We start from the raw sequence: 26,236 nt of genomic DNA on the forward strand, positions 1-26,236 counted from the left end.
AACATGTCCTACCCTCTCCCACTTCCTCTCCTTGGTCAGAAGGATGATCACCAGCTTGGGATGCATCTGGTATCCGTCCTCACTGAACGACAAATTCCTGCCTTCAAAGGTGACATTGATCAGGTACCTGCAGGAGAGAGAAAAGAGTGAGGAGAACATTAACGTTTGGGAACCGAACCCGAAATGAGAGCCTGCCCCTGTCCTGTAGCTTACATCAGGATGGTAAGAGCACAGTGCAAACAGTGTTATGAAGCTAGGGACAGCAAAAAAAAAAAAAAAAAAATCTAAGAGGATGGGAGAAGGAGAAGCAGGACAATTACTGCAGGAATGGGGACAATCAGGCAAAAGCAAGGCAATTGACCCCATTCTGAGACTGGGATTTTGAAGCTATGTCCCACATTGGCTTTCAATGAATTCCTGAAAGTACGACTAGGAGTCAGATGCACACAGGTGGGCTCATGGTCCTTGATTTCCCCTTACCCCAAAGGGGAGAGGGATCCACAGCAATTTTCTGTGAGAACACACTCCACAGCCTACGCTTTGCTCAGTTTCCAAAGGGGATTTCACATGTCATTTGAGGACAGTGATGGCCAACAGGTGAAGCAGTGGAGACAGCCTCCCCCCAGCCCAAACATCGAGTCAATGATAAAGAAAGCTGCTGAGAGCAGAGGAAGGAGCAGCACACCTGCAAGAAGATCCATCCCTTTTAGAGCCAGGACGCCTCGCAAGGCCCAAAGCAATCCTCTGAAACAGTTTAAGAATAGGGACAGTGGATGTTGAGATAGTCCAGTGAAAGTCCTTTTCTCTAGGGACAGAGTCATGCCTTATACCCGGCAAGATCAAAATAAAGGGTGATCAGCCCTGCAAGTCCCTGCAGCCAACATTAATGATTCTCTTTGTCTGGAAAGGCCCCATCATTTCTGCACAAGGCACCCCCCCCTTTGGGGCATCTTATGTCAGCTGTACAAATGGACTATTAAACAGTCCGGGCTTCAATCTTATTTATCCTAAGGCCTCTTCACTCAGCTCTGGCAGTGGGGAAGACCTTTAAGTGGACCGAGATTACAGTTACACTCATTTCAAGGTCTTGCTGCATCGTAAGAGCATGTTAAAATGGTTTTGCTGTAAATGAGAATCAGGTCTATTGTTTTCTTAACTGTCAGACTGTCCAGAATGACACTGTGGGGAAGAGGAGGAGGCAAATACACATTTCACAGTTCAGTGGCTTATATGACATCTCTGTGGCACTCTGACAGTTTCTCCTGTTCATATATTTCACTTCAATTCACAATCCTGTTGCATGAAGTAGATTTTGCCTTTATACACCTGCTCTGGCACCAGTAGCATCACATCACCGTGAGAGGCAGAGGTGACCAAGCTGCCTGCAGGGCTAGCCCCAGGACTCTGCCCTCCTGTGCTTTGCCCAGTTCTCCAATAAATTTCCATTACAGACATGAGAGGTTCTTCTGCTCTATTACGCCATGACACCAGGAAACATTTCCCAATATTCAGCTTCAGTTTGTCCCTTCTAACTCAGTTTGAACCAATTTCAAGAAAAAAAGAGGAAAATAAATCTGTTCTTTCAGTGGGTTCACACTTCCCCACTATCTGCACATAGAGAACTCCTAAGAGAACTACTAATGTAATGAAAGCATTTAGAGTAGGGAAGCTTCTTCAAACAAATAAAAAAAAGGTCATGATCTTAGCTTCTTCCTTTTCCCAAACTTTTTTGTCCTAAGTCCATTAATCAACAAAAATCATCCACTAATTCCCCATTATCAAGTGCAATCAGCAATTATGTTTACTTCTCAAGGAAATTCCATACTTGCTCCATGTTGTGACCTTCAAGGGACGTGCACAGCATAGGAAACAGCCATAAGGGAGCCCAGTGTGAAACATGTGCAACAGGATGATTTTCAAAGGCAGACTATTGGTTATTTTTCAAAACCCAGACCCATTCAACACCCAAGCACTAAGAGAACCCCAAAACATCAGCCACACGGAAAATCTTAGCCACGTAGCTGCTTATAATAGTGTAAAACTTCCCATGTCAGGAACACACATGCTCTTTTTCAAGCCTTTCTTTCCTGGCAATTTGCATTGCTCTAGTGCTTAGGAATGACAGGCACAGACGACAGCCAGGTATGTGCATCCTACCAGACCTCTGTAAGGCTCTGGTGGTGGGAAAGACCTTCCAGTGGTCAAAGAACACAGCTACACCCATTTCATGACTTCTCTGCACTGGCCACCAGAGTAAAGACAAAGCAAGACTCTAAGAAGATGAGGATGCCGTTAGCCTGGTGGGAGTTGCAGCTTTATATGTCAGTAGTTAGAAAGCAGTGCCAATATCTAATTAAACAAACAGCAATAATAAGCTGTTCTCAGCCCTCTTTTCCCTCCCACCTGAGAATGATGCCACTATGGGAATCTCCCTTGCACAGCCTGACAAGAAGAGTTCACAGAAATCAGCAACAGATATGACACAAGAGGGTGTCATTTCTGTTCGTTTTCCACTGGAAAGATTAGAACCACTAATAATAATCAAGGAGGGATCATCAGCGACTCCAATCCTTGGAGCTGCCTTGAGATTTACACTTAAAGCGGCACTAAAATCCCTCGCTTCGCACCTTAATGACTGAAATTAGTCTCCAAATTTGGCACAATAACCCTTCAGAGGGTTTTCTCTCGAACCCATTAGCAACATGTTTACAGAAGTTTGCAGGAGTAGTACAGAAGTGGCTGCCCCAAACAGCTTTCCCGCACTCCTGTGGCTTGCTGGGTCCCATCACCTAGGGCGAGAGCTGGAGCGCGGGGCTTGCTCAGGTGCACTGAGCAAGGGGACGCCTGCATGACAAAGCATCAGGGCTTGAAGGACTCCCTGGCAGGCCAAGCCAGCAGCGTGCTGCAAGGCAGCCACACTCAAGTGGCTCTGCCCTCCATCACTAACACAGCGAGAGTCATCCCCTTCGGCAGCAGTGATGCCCTGGTACACCAGCACTACTCCTGCCTGCTTTGGCCAGGGGGATTTGTTTCCTCCCTACAGCCTACACACACTCCTGTCCCCAAACAGGCAACTAGGGGACTGGGAGACTCTGTGGCATGTCTGCAATGAGCCACCAGATGCAATAGAGGCACAACGTGAGGGCAGCAGGCTGTGCACGCAGGTGAGGTCGCCCAAGATGAAAGTGTGCCTGTAAAGGGCTTAATCCATGATTCCCTGGGTGTTTTGACACCAAGATGGAGAGAGAAACAGAAAGGGGGGTGGGGGGACAATAACAACAAACACAGGTAAATTAATTTAATTTGCTAGAAACACCTTCCAGCAAAGAATTTTGCTGATGCAAGTGTTTCTGAAGCTGCTCGGCGCAACAACAGAAGCGTTGAGCCCTTCCCCAGCCTGGCACAGATGCAGCAACTGCAGTGCCCAAACTAAGCCAGGTGGGAGCAAAGCACACATGACACTGTGGAAACAGGCTGACATTGTGAGCCCCATGGTACAGACCAGCAGGCAGGAATAAAGAAGGAAGGGATGTGTCCTTGGGCACCAAGCAAGTCAGACTCAGGGGGACCCAACTCCCCATCCTGTGCTGTAACCATTAGGTAACATCACCTACCGTAGATGTGAGGCTGACAGCCCTGCAAACTAATGGAGACTGTTTCCAAGGCTGGTTGGCATAGGAAACAGAGCATTGAAACCACATCAGATGGCCAATTTAGGACCAGCAGAGAGATGATGACATTTTAAACAGTTTCAGCTAGTGATGGGGAAAGGCTGGAGAGGCAAATGTGGCAAGCGGAGGGGACCTGGGGGAGACAAGGGTGTTAACAAGATTTTTCTCTGCCCCAGAAACAGCTCTGAAGGAGATACATTTGAAATCAGCACTAACCACTCCTAATTCTGCCTCCAGTGCCTTCCTGGGAACCAGCTCCTCCTGAAGCTGTTGACCAGGTGGGCAAATTTGAACAATGCCCTGGTTCAGACCATCACACTCCCGGTCTCGTGTGTGCATCCACACACATACACTCCCCTGTGCCCTTGTCAGTGCTTGTTACGCTCCAATGAGACAAGCGGTCTGTCTGAAATTGCATGATTATCCAAACATCAACCGCTTCTCTGAATAAGACAGGACATACAAATAAAACAGCCTCAGTGAGTCATCTTGGCAGTCCAGCACATGGGGCAAAAACAGGCTGTAGGTGGACAGTGGGGAAAGAAAGGCTATAGGACACCTCTGCCAGAGAGGATTTGCAGGGTTAAAGGCTGGTGGAGTTTGATGCAGAATAAGGGGATGGGGATGCAGACTACCATCAGCCTCTTTAGAAACTCAGCGTAACAGGAAACATTGAGGCCGAACGAAACAGCAGTGAGGTGAAGGCAGTGAAAGGCCTTTACCCCACAGAAAATAGTAAAATAGCCTTTTTCTTTCCCCTAGAAACAGCATTAAAAGCCCACCAGCCAGAGGGACCAGGTACAGGTGTAGCTGCCTGCCCAGATCTACCTCATGCCCAGGAAAGAGCAAAGACAGATGAGTTACTGCATCTCAGCACAAGTGTGCCACAGCTCCAAACGTGTTCCCTCACCCAGCCCTGGCAAGACCTGCCCAGCCTGGGCTGATGCAAACAGCTTTGGCACGGCACATCATTCCTGCCCTGCAGCAGGTCCTGCCTGCCCCATACACCTGCTCCTGGACGAGGGTGAACAGACAGAAAGGTAAGTGGACTCAAAGGACAGGGAAAATGGAGTCTACGACCAGTGTATTTATCTAAAAATGGGAATTCTGACCTTCAAATGGAAAGTGATTGACAAATAAAGGTTTAACCAGCACTAACTATGCTGTTAATAGCTTCAGCTCTCATCTGAGAAACTGAAACAGTGTAGCTTTTTTTTAATGAGAAAACTGCAACTGATACCTTTGACTTCTGATTTAAATCTCCATTCTCCAAACCCATGGGAAGCTTAAAATTGTACTGATATTTTTGCTCCATACAATTGCTCAACATTTCCATGGCTGCCCCTGCCTCAGAGGACAGCCAAATACATGCAAAACAGCCATCCAAATCCAGCTGCGAGTGCATGAGGTCTCCATGGGGTATTAAACCCCATTGGGTGAGAACGGGCTCCACCTGGACCTTCAATCAAACTTCCCCATAGCTGGTACTGACCCTGGCTGAGCCTTCCAGAGGCTCTTCCATTGCTCACTCCCCTGCGCTGCCCCAGCCTCCTGCACTGCCTTCCGCTGCTGTGGTGCCAGTGGCTTGCGTAGTTGTGAAAGGCAGGCACATCTGGCTGTGCCTGCGTAACATCTGTCCTGTGTCAGGTACGATTTACAGCGAAAGGATTCCATGCAAAGGGCACGAGTGCAGCCGATTTTACATAACAAGGGGCATGGACTCTGTTCTTTCTGCTAGCATGAAGAACAAAACCAAAACAAGGTAGGAAAAAAATAGAAGCAACCATTGACTAGGAAAATTAAATCTTAAAGGAACAGCATCTCACTCTTCTTCATTTGTTCCTTTCTCTCTCACCGTCAGTGTTAGCACTGAAGCTGGGGAGGTGCACTGCAAGAATGAAAGCAAGTGTAGAAAAGAGATCAACCGAGTTCCAAATTGTGCAGGCATCCTGCACCAGAAAATCCGTCCAGGCCACAGCTATTTTATACTGCTGGGGACCAACCTGACCAGCAGGCTCAGAGAAATACCCAGAACTCAAGATTGTTTTCATTAAGCAAAGAGGTTAGGAGACCATCTAGATTAGGATATATCCCTCAGGCTACAAGATAACAAAGATATAAGAGATTTATCTGGTTTCTCCCTGCTGTCCACACCTTTTTAAAAGACAAGAGGGCAGATACTGGGCTGGAATAAACCAGTGATATTCAGCTGACATCTATGGAGTGATACAGTTTGGTCTACTGAGATTCTGGCCCCTCACCTCTAGGAAGATGAATTTTCTTGGTATTTGATCCTGACCTATGGGGTGGAAGAGAAATTTCTGATCTGTCCTTGCTGTTTCTCCAACATATTCAGCAAAATTGTTTTGAAAACAATGTGCCTGTGTGCTGAGATTTCCAAGTGACAGCTCCTATGTACAGTGGAAGGATGAATCTTTTCCATCACTCCCTCTCTTAATCATAAAAAAATGGTACTTCACTTTATTTCCCATTTCGTCTATTTATCTACTATGAATTTGTCTTTTGAGAAAGACTCTGAGCTGACAGTTCCTGGGGACTGAGGATATATCTATCCTTAGAGTACGCAGGGAGCTAGAGCAATGGCAGGGCCACTTTCCTACACACATTGCTTGATCCTAATGAGAAGGGACCATTCCTGAGAATGAGAAGTGAAGCTCGCTTTCCACAGCCTGTGCAGTCCCTAGCCTCTCTCCTGAAAAAGTAAGAGGAAGCTCAAGAGCCACAAGGTTTTGCAGCACGGACAGATGTCCATCAGGAAGCGGACACTGAATTGCCCCCCCCAGTGGGGAACACGGGGTCAGCTCCAACATGGGGCACAAATGACAGTAATGACACCTTGGTGAAATGCTGCTCAGTGAGCTTCAGAGTTTCCACAATAACTTTTTCTTCCATGTACCTAATACTATCTAGGACCTGACCTCCCAATTGCTTTCGGTCCTATCCAGTCATTGCTTTTGACAAAAAAAATGGGAAAGAGATGCTGCCATTCAGGTCTAGTAGTATTTTACACTTACTTTGCCAGGGTGCCACTCACAGTACCAAGACCAGACTGTGAGAGCTAGGTCACTTGTAGGAAACAGTGGTATACATTAGGATGAGGTGACCTGTTTATGGAAAAAGGGGCAGGATAAATCTTCGCTTTGCCCCATCTGCTATGTCAGTCACAGCAATATCTTGAAAAACCAACCAAGCCAAATTTTTCTCACACTCATCCTGACTGACCTATTTTCACAAATGCCAGAGCCGGGAAAAATTACCTATCAAAACCACTTTTTAAATGGGAAAGAGGGATAAGAACTTGGCAACAACATTTTCTCATGAGGAGGTCAACATTTGTCAGAAAGAAAGAGAACCATAAGATCTGAAAACTGTAACGACATTGCACAGAAAATTAAGCTTCTGGCATGGTCGTGCTCCCACACAGCCTGGTCTGTTGCTTGACACCTTGTGCCCTTTTTTTTTATGGACAAGAGCCACAGTTAAAATAAATCTTTAATATGCCACCTTGAAAGAGTCCCACAAGGAACAGCATCACCTCAACAGGGGAAGGGATTTCACTGGATATGAAGTTGGGCACTGGTCTGCCCAAGTTTCCTGAAGGAGAAACAGGAATATAAAATTTCCATCCTCCTAATCACAAGAGACAGCAAATAGGATTTCCGTGTCAAAATATTCCATTTTAAACCCAACATATTTGATTTACAACTTTTCTTCCAATTTTTTTTTTTTTTTCTGGGAAAATGACACAGTCCTAAGTAGCTTGAGAATATACCTCTACACCTTCTGGCCTCACTGGAAATAAAACAGAAACAAGGAAAAGTGTTTTAAGAGCGTACTCTGGTTAAAGCTGGAAATATCTATAAATCTCATAGGAAATCAGCCTATTCTCAGAAATCAAGAAGCTTTGATAAAAACAAATATACTCCTGAATTGACTCACCAAACCTTTAAGTAATAGAAAATAGCTAATAGAAAAATAGCTTTAAGGTCAAAATTGCTACAGTGACTGGATAAAATAAAAACTAAATGTTCAGTCCAAAATTGGATCAAGCTGTGAAGCTTTACCGAGTTAATAAATCCCTGCCAATTACTTTTTTTAAGTATTATTTTTTATTGCTACGTCTTTCCATCCTCCCTTATTCATTAGGAACAGATAACATATCACTTTTCTCCAAAGTTAAACTAGTCTTCAAGGTATTTCTCACATTTGAAAGGACTAAAAATCGGCTTACATGGGGCAGTAAAAGCATGGAAAATTACATTTGTCAGAACAGCCGACAATGGGTCATAATTATGTCTTGGCATCCACCTAACAGGTCACTGATGGAAGCCATACCACCGGGAACAGGCAAATACTGAAAGGTTAAGAGACGTCCTTCATATCTGTTTATCTGTCTTAGGGCACAGTCATACAAACATTGATAGGACAAGCAGTCACAGAACAGAAGTCAAATGAGGCTCTTCACAGTGATTTTTCACCCAGGATGATGTTTTTAGAGCTTTGTCAATTCGCAGAACCTTTAAAAATATTCCAGTTGAACTACTGTCCCCACACCGTCAATTTAATCCCACTTTTCTTAACCATTTTGCACGTCCCTTCAAAATCTCCCATGGACCCACACGGCTGTGGGTAACAGCTTAAAACAACTGGCAAAGTAGATGTGCATGTCAATAGCCCCTTTGGTCCTCTGAAGGTGGCTGGTGCGCTGGGAATCAACCACCAGGGCATCTCAGTGTTTACCAAGAGCTCGTTCCAGTTTCAGTCCTGGGAGTCAAGACTAGCAAGCAGGTGATCACATCAATTTTCCTCTATGGCTTTCAGGACTTTCTTGCTTGTGGAAAACCACTCAAATCTGCCAGAAAGGTCCCTCGCACCGCTGCCAGAAGCCAGACAAGGCTAAACGAGTTGGAGAGACTGAAATAAATCCCTTTATTACATTCTCTGAAACAGCAGACTAACTTAACTTTTTTGACCCACCAAGAAACCACAAGCGATTTGGGGGTTATTCAACGTTTATCAAGTGTTGAAAACATTCACGCATTTGCAAGGGCAGCGAATTCACAGCACTCGCAGGAGCAGAGTCATTGCCCGCAAGGAGACTCGGTCCAAAAAGTGTGACTGGATTTTCCTGGGTCTGTAGTGGTTCAGCCAAGATGGCACCCTATCACTTTCTTCCCTATCACGTCTCCAAGGGGGAATCAATTAAAACAAACAAACAAATAATCACTCCTGTCAGTAACTGTGGGGTTCTGGAGGCTGCTCCTCCTTTGCCAGAGGAGCCGATCTCTCCGCTGCTGCTCCCTCTCCCTTCTCCCTCTTTCTCTCCCTCCGTGGGTTGATGTTTCCATGGAAACGTGTTCTTTAGTGCCGCTGAAATTACATTGCATTTAAAGCATTAACCCTTCCTTGGACTGAGGAAGGTCTCAGAATAATTAGGGTTTTTTTTTTTCCTTGCAGCATTAGGAAAACCTCCTTCTTAGACCTCCCAGCTAGTATTTGTCTGATGAGGGGGGCAGGATGCATTAGCAGTGGGGTAGTGTCTAATTTATTTTTTTTTTCTACATGAAACCATTAACACATTTCTCTTCACACTACATGCAAACAGGGAAAATGCTGCAGTAGCAAAGAAAGTGAAGAGAAGCAAACAAGCCACGAGCTGGCACACATGGAGAAAACAGCTTCAGTTAATACCGGAGTGTGTAGCCCCACACTGGGCAGCAGCTTCTTCATTGTGAAATGCCATAATCGCAGACCTCACCACTCCTCCTTGAGCCTGCCTCCTCTTCCTCTTCACAATCATGTCTGAAATTAGCCACCCTTGTCTTCACTTTTAGTTAGCACTCCAAACGCTACTATAACACTTGCTGCAATCAGCACCGTCCTCACCACCAGCACCCTTCCCCACGCCGCTGCTTCTCCACCCAAAATACCATCTCTGCCGTCGTTCCTGTTGGCTCTCCACTGTCAGTCATCACCTTCATCAGCACTTCCAAGGCAGCCATTGCTGGGGCACCACTGCCTTCATGGCTGCCAGCTCAACTGACTGGCACTTTCTGTGCTCCCACTGTGCCAACAAGGCTCTGAAAGCCAAGATGTCCCCATCCAGGTGCTCCCTAGATCCCAGGCCCCAACTCACAGAATCACAGAATCACAGAATTTTCAGAGTTGGAAGGGACCTCTAGAGATCATCTAGTCCAACTCCCCTGCTAAAGCAGGATTGCCCAGAGCACATTACTCAGGACTGCATCCAGGTGGGTCTTGAAAATCTCCAGAGAAGGGGACTCCACAACCTCCCTGGGCAGCCTGTTCCAGTGCTCAAAAATTATTCTGCAAAAATTATTCTGCAAATCCTTAGCCCCCAGACTTTGCTTATCCCCAGCCTGGTCACAGCCATAACCCCTCTGAGCTCTTCTTCCAGTGACATCATCCCATTTTCAAACACTGGGTAAACATGGAAGGGAGGTAAATAGCAAGAATCTCCTTCCAGTCTTTTGCCTGTGTTCCTACACTCAGGCATGCCTCCTTTCTGCCCCAAAGTTCCATAACTTGACAGCTTGCAAACCCCTTTCATTACCTCTAACTGCATAGCTACAGGGTCCATATTCCCTTGCACCATCTATTTTGGGTTTCCCACCACACACTGAATGCTTCAAGCATATCTCACCGTTTTCAACTCTTGCCCCAAAAGTCAACGTGTGAAGCCTCCTGCTTTGAGCTGGGTGCATATGCAGTGCTGTGAGGATGGATCAGTGTGGGAGGAAGAAGCTATTCTAAAATGAATGATAAATATGGATAATAAACTCAACGTAAGTCTTTTCTGCCTGTCTCTAGTGGGTTCCCAATATGGGAGATAGAAATATCATGGGTACATTTTGAACACGGCTGGGAACACTGCCAAAGTCCTACTCAGAGTTCACACATTTACATCATTTATATCACATCCGACTTGTGCCTTGTATTATTAACTTTGTAGAGTGTTTTGTGATGTAGTTTGTAGTCCAGGCTCTGTTAAATGAAGTTACACGCCCTCTCTCTCTTCCTTTTGGTAAAAGAGTGTGATGTCTGGGGCTACACAAGGTCTTGCTAAGCACAAGGAGGGCGACTGTGTCTGCTGATACGGTCAGTGCACTCCTACATTCTCACAAAGTGCTTTCAAAAACCTTTTGGGATCCATCCCTGGGGCCTGAAAGGTACAAAGAGAAAGGAAATATTTGCCTTTTGGTCAACAGTTCAACTGCTAGCCCAGACTGGTAGTGACTGAAGACTTTTTCTGTGCTGCTGGATGTTCAGGAGCCTCTGTGAAATGTACAGATGGGTCCCACCTGACAGATACCCAACATGGCACTGCGACTACTCGGGCCTCTTCCTCAGCAGTATCGAAAAAGAAAAACCCAGGGCATGAGACTGAAGAAATTACATTCGTCTAGAAAAGAGTAAAGGCATATCGACAAGGAAAGAGGTAGAGCATTGCTGACAGATCCGGCTTTTTGCTTTCTGTGGGACAGACTACAGTCTGTGGCAGCTGAAAATCCATCACCTTCCAGGAATTCATGCAAAAGAAGACAAGCTGCAGTGACCCAGCACTGTGACTTTATGGTTTTGTAAATCGATAATTTTTCCAACATCCTGAAAAGACTCCACATTATACTCCATCACCTACTCCACATGCCCGATTTAGACTCTGTGACTGTTATGACATCTGAGGCCAGGCGAGCAGCAAGTGACTCAGATGCCTGGTACACACAGACAATGAGGAGAGGTAACCACAATACGTAGGCTAGATGTCTGCGGCAGGCCGCCTCGATGTAGTTGTCTATATAAAAAAGAAACAAAACGTGCACCCTCAATGTTTCCTGAACAAGAAAAGAGAGAGAAAGAGTCAACCTCAGCCCGTGTTGCTGCATCTCCAGTGAAGTAAACGTGCCATTTCACTCTAGAGCTGCATTTGATCTTGAATTACTCCCCTGCTTCTTCTCCAGGAAAAGGTCAGTTTAAAGAAGCCTCAGGCGTGATGCTAACATCACGTCCAATGAAAGACTCTCTCAGGAGGTCTGAAATAAGTACACGGTCCAAATTTGGGATATATTATCTGAATCCTTTCCTTTCTCCCTCCTGACCAGAGTGGAAAATTTCCCAAGAATATTTCTTTGCTCAGGAGACTTCCAGGACTCCTTGGACCTAGAAATACTGTGAATAAGGTTTTCCAACATGCATCTGAGGATCCCAGGCCACAGTGCTCACTGCAGGAAGCCTGAACACAGCACAGATGGAAACAGCAAGCGTGCTGGGAGTGAGACCAGAACATTTCCAGGGAGAGTGCAGCAGAGGGCCAATTCCCACATCTATTACCATACCACAGCTCCCTCCAGCTCAACCAGCTCTGATACCCAGAACAGCAAAGATATCAGAGTACCCGAGTGCTTTTCAAAGATATCTAGGCGAGTCTATTTAATTTGAGCAGAAACTTAACTGATTTCACCTTTAATTGATGCTTAAGCTAACAAACTAAAACATAACCCACAAACCTCACACACAAGTCCCAACAGAGTGTGGACATACACTGAGCTCTTGGGAATTAGCATGAGGACCAGGTCGGATAATGTGGGCTCTAGTTCTGGTGTCATTCACAACGTTCAGCTGTATCATTTCCACAGCTCTTGCTGTGCACATATTGTGGCAGCGTATGAGTTGTCTTCACCCTTTTCTGTTGGCAGCACTCACTATGATCATTTCAGAAAAAGCAGCCTCCAGAGGAGGCACCTTTCAGAAATCTCTCACTCCTTTTTCTCCAACATGTCTTGGGCACTTAAAAGTCATTGATTCAGGCTCCAGACTCCAAACAACATGGTCCCTTCAAAAAACCATTCATAACCTCCAGTGTCATGTAAGTGCTTCTCAAAGCCATAACCCTGCCAGGGTGTCCATCAGCTGCAGCTCCCCTCTGCAGCTTCCCACTTCCCACCACCCTGTCTCCAGGAGGACCTCTGAATCCAAGACAGAGATTTCCCTCTTGCCCAGGGACAAGGTTTTGAAGAGGCAGATGGATCCTCCCCTACCCACACATTAAACTGAAAAGCAAAATTTAACACCAAAAAAAACCCCAAACCAATGGGTGGGGGGGTGGGGGGACTGAAATTCTTCGTGGATTATGACTTTTCCATAGCAACAGGCTTGAGAAACAGGAGGGCTGGGGAGGGGGGCGAGGAGAAGGAGAGGGAGGGAAAGGAAGGCAGAGCTCCGAGGAGGGAGCAAGCAGCACTGGTACATTGCCATGGAAACCCTCTTGCATCGGCAGCCAACTGCCAAAGTCAGTCAGGATTCCAGAAATGGGCTTGGAGGGGGGGGCAGGAGGAGCTGGGGGGTGGGAGCCATCATCTGGCCAGCCCTGAGGGTACCCCAGCCCCAAGAACCCCAGCCCTGCTCCTCTCCCCCTTCCCCACCAGCCATGACACTCCTGGTGCCCTCGCCTCCGCCAGACAGAGCCAAATTTGGCCCAGCTGAAGAGTGGGAGGAAATACGGATTGGCAAATGAAACAACCGGGGCGGGCGGGAAGGAGAGAGGCAGAGAGGGATAATTTTTCTGATAGCCATTGGTTTGCTTTCCACCTTTCTGGATCAATTTGGACCACGCAGATGTATTTGTTTTCACACCCCAGATGGCTGTAGAAAGAGGATGTCACTCCTAATCACTGAAATCGAGATGGAAATGTTATTTCCCTGCAAACTTAGCCACTGAGGCAAGAAGAAGGGCTGTGTCTGACTAAAAGTTGTCGGGTCCATGTTGCATAGGGCCACGTCCCTTTCAACTGCATCTATCCCACTCAGTACAGCAAATGTCCCAACCTATCTCTAAGACATGACAGACGCCACCATGTTGCGGCCAAGTGAAAAATCAGAGGAGATTCTGCTAAGGGAAATGAAGCCCACTGTGAAAGCGAGTTAATGCTGCCTTCTAACCCTCTTCTGCAACACTCAGAGGGCAGGCAGCTTGGCAAAATGAACAATCAGCCATGGACACCCCTTTGCATGTTGTATTTCATCAGAAGCCTTTTGCTGCCGTAAGAAGCAGTCAAAGACAGATTTTGGAGAAAGAACTTAAAAAGGGCTGGCAAATTCTGTGAACTCTTGCTAGTATTTATAGTTGTACCCCTAGGATGGTAAGGGATGGATGAGTCGTTTCAGGCTGCAGACGGCTGCAGACGGCAGGAAGGAATTGACTCCTACTCCAACCACACAACTGGCTAAGCAAATTGTGGAGGAAGATTCCCTTCTCCTGAAGCATCTGTTATCACCCATCTGATTGCACAATGAATCAGTAGTATGAGGACAGGCTGCTGTGAGGGTGGGGGAAGAGGGAGAGAAAGATTGCAAATCAGACAGTTATAAAGCAAGGAGATGCCAGTTTCCACTTAGTCAGAGGAAAGGACATGGACTAAACAGAAAGGGCCCGGTTTGTATACTTTTAAGCTATGTGTTTGGATTACTACTGGTAGTATAGCACCAATGAAGTAGCTTAACTTTTAATGCAAACATTAGCTTCATTTTCCCACATATCTTTCAGAGCAGGGGATCCCAAAGTGATCTGTACTCTGACCATTCATTTCTCTAAATCATCTGCACTGATGAACTAAAGCAGCCAGTTTGCACTGACAATGCTACAGCAGAAGCAAAATCCTTACCTCTATGCTCCACACATGGAGCTCAACCACAGCTCTGCTAGACCACCAAATGATTCATCTGCACTGTTCTGCTTATTATTAAGAATGGTGCCAAAGCCCAGGCCACCAGACCAGTTCTAAGATATCCTCACCATTAGTCATGTTACCTGAGATAAAGGGAACGAGCACGGACTGTGGCAGAATTTTTCCCAACTTCCCTGATGAGAGAACAGCAGCTGACTGACTTCTGAGCTCCATAACTTCCTAAGTGTCTGATACAAAGCTATGCCTTCATGAGCTCAGCATCAGGGTGAAAATTGTCAATATCGGCCCAGGCTCCTACCTGGACTGTTGGTGGGACCTGAAACCAGTCTGCATTTTGGAGGAAGAAAAAGGAAATTATAAAAATGACCTGTTACGGATGTAAGTAATAAACTGGTCAATGTGGAAACGAGTCAGCATGGGATTATTTTTTTCACATGGACTGAGCTTGGGCAGCAACCAATAAATCACTTCCAACTCACTGCTAATTTCCAGATCTATATCCTGGTAAGCCTGTTCAGTCAGGACCAGCTTCAAACAGGTGAGCTCACAAGGGATGTGTCTATTCAGGTTGGGACCAATTAAAAGCTTGAAGTAAGGTGATGGGTGTCATTCTGTAGGCCAATATGAGGGATGATACTGGGGCAAGGTAGTAGGCCCAGGTAAGCTCAAGTTTGGGTCACAGCTAGTTGTGAGATCTGGTATGATTTGGAGCTTGGACAATGTACCATGCCCCACAGGCAGGAAAAAGCTGCGAGGGCTCCCTCTCTGCCCTAACTCTGACCCACTAGTTAAGACAACATTGTGATCCCTATCCAAAGGACACAAGTTACCTTCTGCAGCAAAGCTGCATCTTTGACTTCCTCAAAGGTGAGGGCAGTACCCAAAGGACACTGCTCTCCTGAGAGGACAGTTCTCAGCCCATAGCCCTTCACTGTGCATACAACAAATAACCACGCACCGATAAAAGGAGCCAATCCCAAATATTTTCTTTCTGACCTCACCATCACAATTAACCTTCAGCAGTACTCTGCAACATAGGATGCATGAGTCAAAAGGGCAAAACCAACTTCTTGTGGCCCAAAGTCTGGTTCCAGAGACCTTCTACTTCTGAGCTTAGCAGGGGCTCCCAGTCAGCCCATCCCCAGTCATTTACTGGCCAGAAATGGTACCAAAGAGGAACCTGACCCTAGAAGCTGGACCCCTGTGGGCTACTTTATTCCTGGTACTCAACTTTCCTTATTCCTGTATCCCCTGTGCCTGCGTCTGCCTTCACAGAAATGGGTAGGCTATTAAATAAGAACTTGTATCACTTACAAGAGCTTTGCTGGCCCATCTGTTAAATTGCTCTCTGTCTCTTGAAGCCATGCACAAGAAACGTTCTCTGCCCCCCGTCCTCATCCTCCATTGACAGATCGGGTCTGTCAGCTTGTCAGCTCTCATTGGGCACTGTTTGACATCAGTCCACATCGGGGCAGTAAAAATCTGTTTGCAGTCAGCTCTTCCAATAGCTCCTGTAGAAGAGGGGAGGCTGACCCACTCCAAAATATGCTGCCTCAGCTGGCTACAAAACGGCCACAGATTATAGTGGTGTTAGAAAACAGCTTGAGCCAGGGTGGCAATGCTACAGGTTTCTTTTGAGTCTGTTGGGCTCAGCAGGGGGAAGGCTGAGAGCTGGCATGGGGACCCCATGGATCCCACACACAGACATTGCCACCAAGGCCAGCAGCCGGTGACTGAAGAAGAGGAAGTTTGCATGGTGGAGGTTGTGCAGGGATGCAACTCAGTGGTGTGGGCCCTAGAATAATGTTCTGAGCATCCCTGGCTTCTCAAGTTGCAAATGTCATCTGTCAATCCCAGGCTCAGTCCTTCCGGAGCAGTTCTGACAGGGGTAGCTGAGAAGGTACATCAAGGCTAGCTAGGCCTGCAGTGCCTCCAGAGGGTCAATTGCCATAGTACATCAAGTAGCCAGTCATTCAAGATAGGGTTTCTTGACCCTGCTTTCTTAATGTCTAAAAAAATTACACTCTGATATCCCTGAAAATCCCTTTCAGAGTCTTTACAGAAAGCCAGAATCAAGGCTATTGTGGCTATCATGGTGTCTTGGAAGGAAAATATTAAATGAATAGGAACATTGAAGTTGCAATCATGACCCCCTCCTCTCCGATTCATTTTATACTGACATGGTAAAAAACACATGAGAATAGCTGGGTTTCTAGGAAGAAGCTGAGGTGCTACGATGGGCAGTTCAGAGACTAAGTGCAGCCCGTGGAGCTTCTCAAAGAGCACCATTTTGACAGGGAAAAAGGAAACTACGCTGGAAAATTCACATATGGGTCCAGTTTCAGCCTTGCAGTTCTACTTCCAGCTGCAAGCCCTCATTTAGCAAACACTCACTCCGAAAATGTAAAGATTTTGACCCGATTTGGCATTGCAGCCCTTGATTGGCAAAACACTTCTACAGATGAGCTCTTCAAATTGTAATTTTGTGCACTCCTGCAAAGATTTGTTTAGGCCGCAAAAGGAGAAACACTTGATTGGACTTCTGTGCTTAGACAACAAGATTCCAGATATTGTCCAGTCCCATCACGCCATGCACTGTGAGACAAGCAAATACAAACACACCTCAGGATGAAAATATCACTACAGCAAACGAGATTTTTTAGAATTATAGAGAAATTCAGGTTAGAAGGGACCTCTGGACGTGACCTGGTACAGCCCTCCACTCAAAGAAGGGCCAGCTTAGGTAATTTTTTTGCATTCACTTTCCAAATATCAAGCTATGATCATTAACTTACATGTCACCTATTGTTTCATGTCATATTAATCCATTCTTATACACCTGCACAACACACACACACACACACTCAGAGTTTTTTAGCCCCACCTTCAAACAAGTGAGAACAGAAGCAATAGGTCTTTCCAGTTACTCTAACAAATAGCATAATAAAAAACAACCAACCCAACAAAAACCCTGCAGTCAGGTATGATGGGTAAAGAGTAGGAAGGAGACTGGACCAAGACAGGAAAGACTGAAGGGCAAAAATTGGGACTGTAGAAAGGGGTGGATGGAGAGGCAGAGTGTTGTGGCAAGGGGAACCTCTGGATCTGTTTCAGTGGTAATAAGAAACATTAAAAACCTCACAAGCAACGTTTGGTTTTTCTGAGTTTCCTAGCCCAGCACTTCAGGCCCAATGTGTATGGACAGTTGAACTAAGTAGCCATGTTTTAGATACTGAAGGGAGCCTCCTTGCTTTCAGAGCCTCAGTGGGTGTCAGCTGCCCGTTGGGGTCCCTGACCACCTTATCTGCTCTCCCACCACTTCAGCCAGGAGCTACCCTAGGTGTAGGCAGAGGGATCCATGGCAAAAATGGTTCAGGTGCACAGCTATAAGAGTGAAAGAAAGCTGATGATGACATTGGAGAGGGAGCTACAGTTCCCTTCCTTGCACCAGCACACACAATAGAAAATAAAGAGGGATGAGAGTCCTAGAGTGAACGGTGAGCATATGGCCAGGCTGAGTCACTTAAAGATGAGCCTGTTCTCCACCTCACAGCCCTGCCCTGTGCATCAGTTTCATCATTATCCATGACAATGGTGACAGAGGATTCCCACCCTGGAACAGAGCTATGAGAGCATCTGCAACTCCCTCCCATCTCTGCCCAAATGAACTTCTTCCTGTCACTGCAGAATTGATGCACAAGCCTTTATTGCTCCTATCAAGCCCTGTGTAATAGCTGGGACTAGTCCTATTCAGAAAGCTGGCTAATCCATTCTGGTATCTTTTTAAGCTATTTGCCATGACATTCCCTTAAAGCAGCTATTTCCGTACTTTAATTAGACACCGTATTTTTAAGTCTTCTCCTTTTAGCCTTTTCCCTTTCAAGCATTTTACATTTGCTGTATCTTAACCCCAGGAAATACTATTTGCTCTTGGACTACTGAAGAAGGTAAGGAGGAGTCAAGCAAGGAATTCTCAAGAAATAAGTACCGAGATGGAGGAAATATAAGCAAACTCTGTCAAAGATAAAGGTGGAGGCAGCTGAAGGAGTGGGAAATACATATGTTTCCCATATGGTTATGGGAAAAAACACCATGACATCACCCTGCAAAAGGCATCATCATGGGGTTGGGGGAAATAGGTGAGAGAAAGGGTGCATCTCTTGGTGCACGCTCTGATCAGTGCCACTTGACAGGGAGACATTTTCCCACTGGACCCATGGAAGTCTTGGGATCGGCTTGGCAGAGGTTTATCCTTTAATAACAGGGCCCTCCTACCCATTAATTTTTTGTGAGGTTCTTCTAGAGTCATCAGTATGGCAGCTGACTACCTGAAGGAATTTACTATAAACCACGACCATGGAGAGTTTGCTTTTTACTCCTACCTCCCAGTCATTGACGATGAATGAAAGGAGCTGGGGTGGGGTGGGGTGGGGTGGGGTGAGAGAGGGTTGTGAGCCCCCATGCACAATGCAGGGTACCCCAGCTCTGACTGGCTCTTCAGGGGTGTGCAGCATGTCTGAAGAGCCAGCTTGTTATTTCAGATAAGAGCTTCAGGCAACAGTAAGCCCTGCAGCGAAGGGTTCGGCACTCGCTTGGGACTAAAAACAGAGCACTTCTTATTAAGGAGGCTGATGTAAAACCCAGAGCAGGGGGGTGGGGGAAATGATGCGCAAAGGGAGGACATGTGATATTCATTCAGTAAAAGAAAACCAACAGCTAAAGAATGCACAAGGTTAATATCATCTCCTTTTCCTGCCCTAGAGCCTCTTGGTGCTTGGAAACCCAAGTGTCTGGAGTGTTTTCTTCACACACACCCCCTAGAAACATGCACCACACACCCCATCAGTCTCAGCCTCCCACAGTTGGAAAGAGGAACAGATATCCAAAGCACAGACTAAAGAGAAGAGCTCTGCAGGTAGGAATGCTTAACTCAGAGCAGGACTGGTCCTAGCCCAGAAATCATCACCCCCTCCAGCTCCAGTGCTGGGGACAGCTTTCCTGATGCCAACCATCTCCAGCCCCCGAGTAAGCACGCAGCCACTCACTGCAAACTGGAGAGGAGCCACAGTCCCTGTGGGAAGCAAAGGCAGGGTGGGAACACCCACACCTTCCCCATATCTATCTCTTTTCATTACTGCCCCTCTAACCTTTTAGCTTTCCCACCTTCTCTTGGTGCTACAGGCTCTCCCACTACAATAACCTCTGTGATTCAAGAGACTGAGGGCAGCACAGCCACCCCATGCTCCATCACAGCAACCTCACCCATGGCAAGGGCCAAAATAAGAACCCTCTCCAGGTTAGTGCAGCTGCTAATCCCCAGCCTCCACCATGTGTAGCTCTGGGTCTGGTCACCACCGGTCCTTTGACTCCTGCATGCACGCTCAGAGCTCTATGCCCACTGCCTTGTGCCTGGTTTATACCACGTTTTCCAGATGCTTCTCCTCATAAATTGGTCCTGCTCTGCCTTCCCCTCTCCCCAAGCCACAGTGCAGCCTCTTTGCATGGTGGTACATGGCCCAGAATCTAGGATCACTGCTAACCACATTTGAAAGGAAGAATCAATGAGGGTAACAAGAAAGTCCATTTTAGCTTCAAGTGACAGCCAGGAGAGCTAACGAAGACAAAGCAGCAAGGGTAGCAAAGTAAGACAGATGGACAGACAAGGAAGATGGCACAACATTTATATCTTCTATTACCCAGATGTAAATGGATTTGTTGCCCTGCAGCAATTTACAAGAGCTGGAAGCTGGTCCACAAAGCCCCAGGGGGAATTAGGGTGCTGTAGTGTCCCAGAGAGCTGAAAAGGTGGATTCAATGCTGCGTTATTGCTCACCGGGAGTCCTTCTAGAGTCACAGCCCAATCAAAATACTAGTCTCAGTATTTTCTTCACACCATGACCAGAAGGACAGAAGAAATGTGCTCCACTGACCACCTTCCTCCCCCCACCTGACTCAGCCACATGCATAACAAACTAATAATTCAGTCATGCATATTCACCACGCTCTCACTGCAGCCCACATGCACACCCACTTGCTGCCAGAATAGGCCCCCCACCACCACTGCCAGAGTCGGTCAGGCATGTTTCTTCTCCCACTCATGCAGTCCCACTCAGCTCCATCCACACTCCAACTCTGTCTGCCTTTAACAATTATCTCCAGCTCTGGGAAGGAGCACTGCAGATTTGCACCCCAGCCTTCCCTCTAACTGCTTATATGTTGCATCACAGAACATGCCCTGAGCTGGAATGAAATTTCGCCCTTTGCATATCCTTACTTACTTACACTTGCTGCCTATGCTGGTTGCCTAAGGGATGGGAAGAAGACAGGAGGCTATTAACAAGCTCTTTAACATGATAACTCTTAGAAATAGAATAGCTGCTGCTATCTGCATCGTTATCTTTTGCTTGAATGAAAACCAGGCAATGGACCCACTCAGGACTCCAGTTCTGGCTATTTTTCTATGCCCACATGGTGCTATATGGCACACCAAGAACTGGAGCTCAGCTGCTGGCCCATCATTTCTAAAAGCTAGTGCCCATAGACTAGGCTCAAGTTTTACAAGGTGTGAGATGGGAAGTGGCTTCAGACACTCTTCAGAGCTCAAGAGAAGGTGATACTCTTGTGGAGACAGAGCCTTTTACAATTCACATCCATTTTTCCACATCATTACTCACAGGCCTTTGCATGTTCATGTCCTCTGCTCTCTCCACTGCCTTCCTCAAGTCAGTCACCAAGATCTTCCTTTCCCCTCCAAAAAGCCCACTACTTAAAACCAGCAATTAAAGCACAGGGGCCTCAAGCCCTAAATGCTTGACTATTCAGATGAGGATGTCAACCAAGGTCTCTCTGGGAAGGCACCCAAAATTTGAAGTTGTCATATATACTGATATAGAAGAATTTATCTAAATCCCTTCTTCTGAAGTAATTTTATATCACAGAAAATACTTAGATCTTCTTTGAAGCCTGAGTCTGTGGTATCCAAGCAGAGTACCCTCACAGTGGGATATAGTGCCAGCCACAGCCTGGCTAAGGAGAAGTGTAACTGTACTGATAATGAAATACGTGTGACACCCCTACAGTGGCTTCTCCTTAAGGTCACAGAAGTAACAAGTAGGATATCTGCCCTAATCCAAGTGCTTTGTGTGCATAAATGATACCAGTCAGTGGGACCAAATCAATCTTTTCTCCCACAAGCTCTTCCATCCTTCTTCACTGGTATGTAGCCCAGGCCACTCAGGAATGTGAGGGAAAAAAAAGACAAAAAAGCTCCAACTATTTTTCCATGGATGCTGGTTCATGACTGTCATGCTGAAAAACCAAAACTACCTGCTTTCACTTATGCCAGCTCACTGAGTTCCCCTCTTCACTGTTAAAGCCACAGAGCCAGATTTTATCAGAGCTATGCAGCTACTCTCTACTTAGTTTTCCTCTGATACCCAGTTCTTCTGTGGCATTCAGTCTTCCTCATCTTGGACACTCTGGTTTTACAGATTTATAAACATGATAATTAAGGGTGGAGCCTGAGTCTGTCTCCACTATGGCAGGTTTGCTGTAAAAGTGTACAGGGAATTGTACTTCACGGGGCAAATAGATTCTGTGTCCCTAAAGGATCCCACCCGAGACAGAAACTGTGCTTCCAATTCATCTGATTGCTACAGTTAAATGTTCATACCACCCCATTACACACATCTTAATTAATCTGCTGATTGTTCCTATACTCTCCCATATTAGGATATCCTCTCCTAGAAAACATTAGCTTATTAACCCCAGTCACTCCTCCTAAAGTAGTCCCAGAAAAGAACATTGCCTACCCACTAAATGCCAAGGTGTTCATAATGTTCTGATTTACCAAGAGGCATTGCAAAATCTCTCAGAAGTATTTGAGTAGAGGAATAACAACAGGCTCTTTCAGGAGCATCATTAAAACCAGACAAACCTTTCAATCCATTTAGCGAAGTGCCTGAAGGTTGCCTTTTCAGAGAGGGGAAAGAGAAGTAAATACAGCATGCCGAAATTGAATACACTCAGTGCCACAGGCACCAGCCCTCTTGCACATCATTTGAGATGCTGATGTTTTTTCCTGTTTCCTCTTTTTCTTCAGTACTCAGTACATTTCAGGCTCATGTGAGGAGGCATCATAATAGCCCTGGAGATTTTTATTTATTTCTGATAAAGGTATCAATTGGGCAGCAGCCGAGGAAGTTCCCTCCACTGTCTGCTGAACGCCACCCGGAAAGGATCACTTACCTGCCAAGAGAAGGCAGTTCATAATTCAGCCCCACTCAAGCCCCTACCTTTTCTGCTGCAGACTACTCACAGGAACCGTCTGAGAAGGCAGCTGGCTTAGGAGAGGGATAATGTCAGCTCTGAATAGGACTAAGATACCTTGTTCATCTCACAAGTCCCACCACATTGCCATTAGTAGGCAGGAATATTTAGTCAATAATAGTGGTGAGGTTCAAGGCTTGCCACCCATTCCCCAGAGCCACAGGGTTTCTGTTTCCAAAATTCCCTCCCAGAGCAGAGAATGCTTGTCCTGGAGTCCACAGAAGTGATGCTTCCCACTGGGCTTTCTCCAAGAAACAAACTGCCAAATCTCTCTTAGCATCCTGACCTCAAACTTGTCCCCTCGCCCAGTCTCCCACACTGTGTAGCACTCAGCCAGAGCTCTCAGCTGGTGCCTGTAACCTCACCATGCCAATGGGCACCTAGAAATTTTGTACCAAAAGTGAGGAAAAATAGTAGCTCTGGCATTGTTTTCTTCTTGTCAAGGCTTCCCATGTTTGGGGACGATTCACGAGCTGCAGGGGTTAACACGCTTTAGTGAAGGCAGGACTGCAAAACACAGCCCTGTAGCCGAACACCCATGGCTGAAGCAAGGAGGAAGGGAGAGAAGGAGGAGAAAGAGAAAGACAGCCTGTGGAGGATTGGATTTTTTCCACTCTTTCGCTTGTTTGTTCTAACTGCTTGGCTGGTTGGTTTTAGTTCCACGCTGGGGACTGGCACTGATTTTCTTTCATTGTGTGACATGCATTTTTAAATGAGTATTAAAGGTGCTGAAAGCCTGAGGTAGGTGCTTTTTTTTTTTTTTTAGGAAACTTTGTTTTTAATTCAAACTGAAATAAAATAAATAGTTTCTCTGCTTCCTTACTGAGCCCCAGCTTTAAACCTCTACAAGGACATGTTTAGCCAGTGAGCAGACTTTCCTTGACCTCCTAAAAATGCTCCAGGAAGCCCAAAGACAGAGGTGAGATCTGCATTGCTGGGGCTGGTACTGCTGTCTCACCAGGTTGCCCCCTGCTTCCTGCTGAAAAGCCTTCCTTACAGATTCCTCTAGCTATGCAAAATTTTATCTTTCAGATTGAAATTTTCCATATCAGATGCTTATCGCAGGTTTGATATTTGAGGAAAACCAAAGGAAAAGTGATCCATCCATTTCCAAAAATAGGCTAGAGTAAAAAAGCTATTTGACCAATGTTAAGGAAAAAATAGTCACCTTTTTAAAAAGATCCAACAAGTTCTCTGCTTTCAAGGGACTTTAATTTTGATGAGAGGGGAAAGAAAAGGTTCCTTTTATGTCACATGCTGATTTTTGCCATACTTGTGAAAACCTAGACGGGTCATAAGCTTTTGGAAAAACTGCAATTTACACTTGTTCAACAGAGACTTCATAGAGCTTTTTTTAAAAAAAAAATAAATTCTAAAATCCTCGCCTCACTGGGCCTTCTGTAGTCTAAGGGATGTTCTGTACACAAGCTCAAGGAAGGTCTACCTCTGGACTAGGGAAGCAAGAGAAGGAGGCCTCCACCTCTTGGGTTTGTATCTCCCCTGATCCTGCCTGTTCCCCACACACAGGGATCACGGGAAGATGAGGCTGGCTAATTCCAAAACAGTGGGAAAGAGCCAGGAAAGTGATCAGGATACATTGACTTGCGAGAAGTATGGGTCTGAAATGCTGCATGGGAGAGAAAACTGGGAGGTGTGACATCCGGTCCACCTGGCCAAAGAGTCTGGGACTTGCTGGGGCTAAGGGGAAGACAAATGGAACAAGGAGCCAGAATGTGAGATAAGTGGAAATGGGTGAAAACAAGGGGCACAGAGTCCAGAAGTGGAAGCTGGATTTTTCTAGATCCAGGGTCTGGAGTTTATATGAGACATATGTGAGGCAGATCCTAGCTTTGCTAGGCAAGAACTGGACTGAGACAAGGAGCCAGAAGGGCAGAAGAGACAAGGAAAGCTGGAAGAGACAGGACAAAAGAGGTAAGTGGTGGGAGAGAAAAGCTGAAAAGTTCATGGCCACTAAACCATGCACTTTGGCAAAGTCTGGGCTTATTCATTACACAAAGTGAAGCACTGCTATATGGGGAAACGTCAGCATTACAGTTGTTCAAACAACCTGAATGCAGCCCATTTTGCATAACCATTAAAAATCACTCCTGAATGACATAATGAATGACAATTTTTCTTGCAGGACCCCGAGCTCATTCAGTGCACCAAATGAACTGAACTGGGAATCAAACTTAGCTGTTTGGAAAGTCAGCAGTGACCAAGGAAGAGGTAGAGAATAGCTAGAATAAACAAGACAATCACATGGCTAAGACAACTGAAAGCTGTACTGCAAGACTGGATTCATCCCTTCCTCTGCACAAGGGTCATGGTGATGCCGACAGGATAGGATAGGACAGGACAGAATATTTGAGTTGGAAGGAACCTACGATGATCATCTAGTCCAACTGCCTGATCACTTTAGGGCTGACCAAAAGCTAAAGCATGTTATTAAGGGCACTGTTCAAATGCCTCTTAAACACTGACAGGCTTGGGGCATCAACCATCTCTACAGAAAGCCTGTTCCAGTGTTTGACCACACTCTTGGTGAAGAAATGCTTCCTCATGTCCAGTCTAAACCTCTTCTGGTGCAGCTTTGAACCATTCCCACACATCCTATCACCGGGTACCAAGATGAAGACATCAGTAAAATCTCTTAAATCAGATGCTTTGCAAGCAGTCACCAAATCTGTATGCCTTTTTTCAAGATGTTTGACAAAAGCTGGACAAACCTTCTGGCTCCCATTTTGGTTTGGTGGCAATTCCAAACAAAAATAAATACTGTATGGAGAATGCAATTTTGGCAAATCAGTAAGTATGAAGTTTGGACTGCGTTGAAACAAAACATATAGTTCAGCCCACCCTCTTTGGAATCTGAACATTTTCAAGCATCTTTTTTCAAATAAAAAGCAGAGACATATTGAAATTATAAACTAATTTGAATAAGAAATTAAATGTTTCATCTAAAATATATTGAAAGATACACTTCAAATTAAAATTAAAATAGGGAAACAGTTTGGAGACGTTTTTGTTTTTCTCCTGGGTTCAAGATGATTTCTGCAAAACAAACAATTAAACAGGGTGCAAACAAACAGCTCATATTCCTTGCATGTCACCAAATCTCCATTTTTACATTTTAGAAAAAAATCAATGAAAAATATTGCTCAGTCCTAGTTCAGATTTGGCAGGGGGCAGTTCAAGGAATTGCTGAGTTCAAGTCAAAGAGAAATTTGCTTTGAACACAGAAAGCATTCTGTAATGATCAGTACTTTGAATAACGAGAATCTAGGTGTCTCAGATGGGCCATGAAAAATTAATAGACATTTTTGACCTTAATCTTGCTGCACCTCAGTTCTCCGCCTATACAATGGATTTACATAAAGCAGCTTGTGTCCTTTCATCTCTCAGGAGTAGGGTGAAAATCCATGAACTTCATGATGCACTGAGATACCACCCTAACGTATGCCACAGATAACACCTTCAGATGAAGAATCCTCTCTTCTCAGCAGCCTGGGA

At 45.7% G+C, this 26,236-nt stretch overlaps 1 protein-coding gene across 1 annotated transcript in view; it reads right to left on the minus strand.

Moving 5' to 3' along the window:
- The window catches only part of GRIN2B (glutamate ionotropic receptor NMDA type subunit 2B), a gene marked incomplete at both ends in the record, with an annotated part of 169,090 nt that overhangs the window by 76,757 nt on the left and 66,097 nt on the right, over positions 1 to 26,236 (minus strand). Inside the window, one exon of the mRNA XM_082483631.1 lies at positions 13 to 127. Coding sequence (XP_082339757.1) covers positions 13 to 127 — 115 coding nt within the window. The remainder of the gene's footprint in view (positions 1 to 12; positions 128 to 26,236) is intronic.

This window comes from Vanellus vanellus, assembly GCF_965231255.1.
Source record: "Vanellus vanellus genome assembly, chromosome: 1".
NCBI classification, from domain to species: Eukaryota; Metazoa; Chordata; class Aves; order Charadriiformes; family Charadriidae; genus Vanellus; species Vanellus vanellus.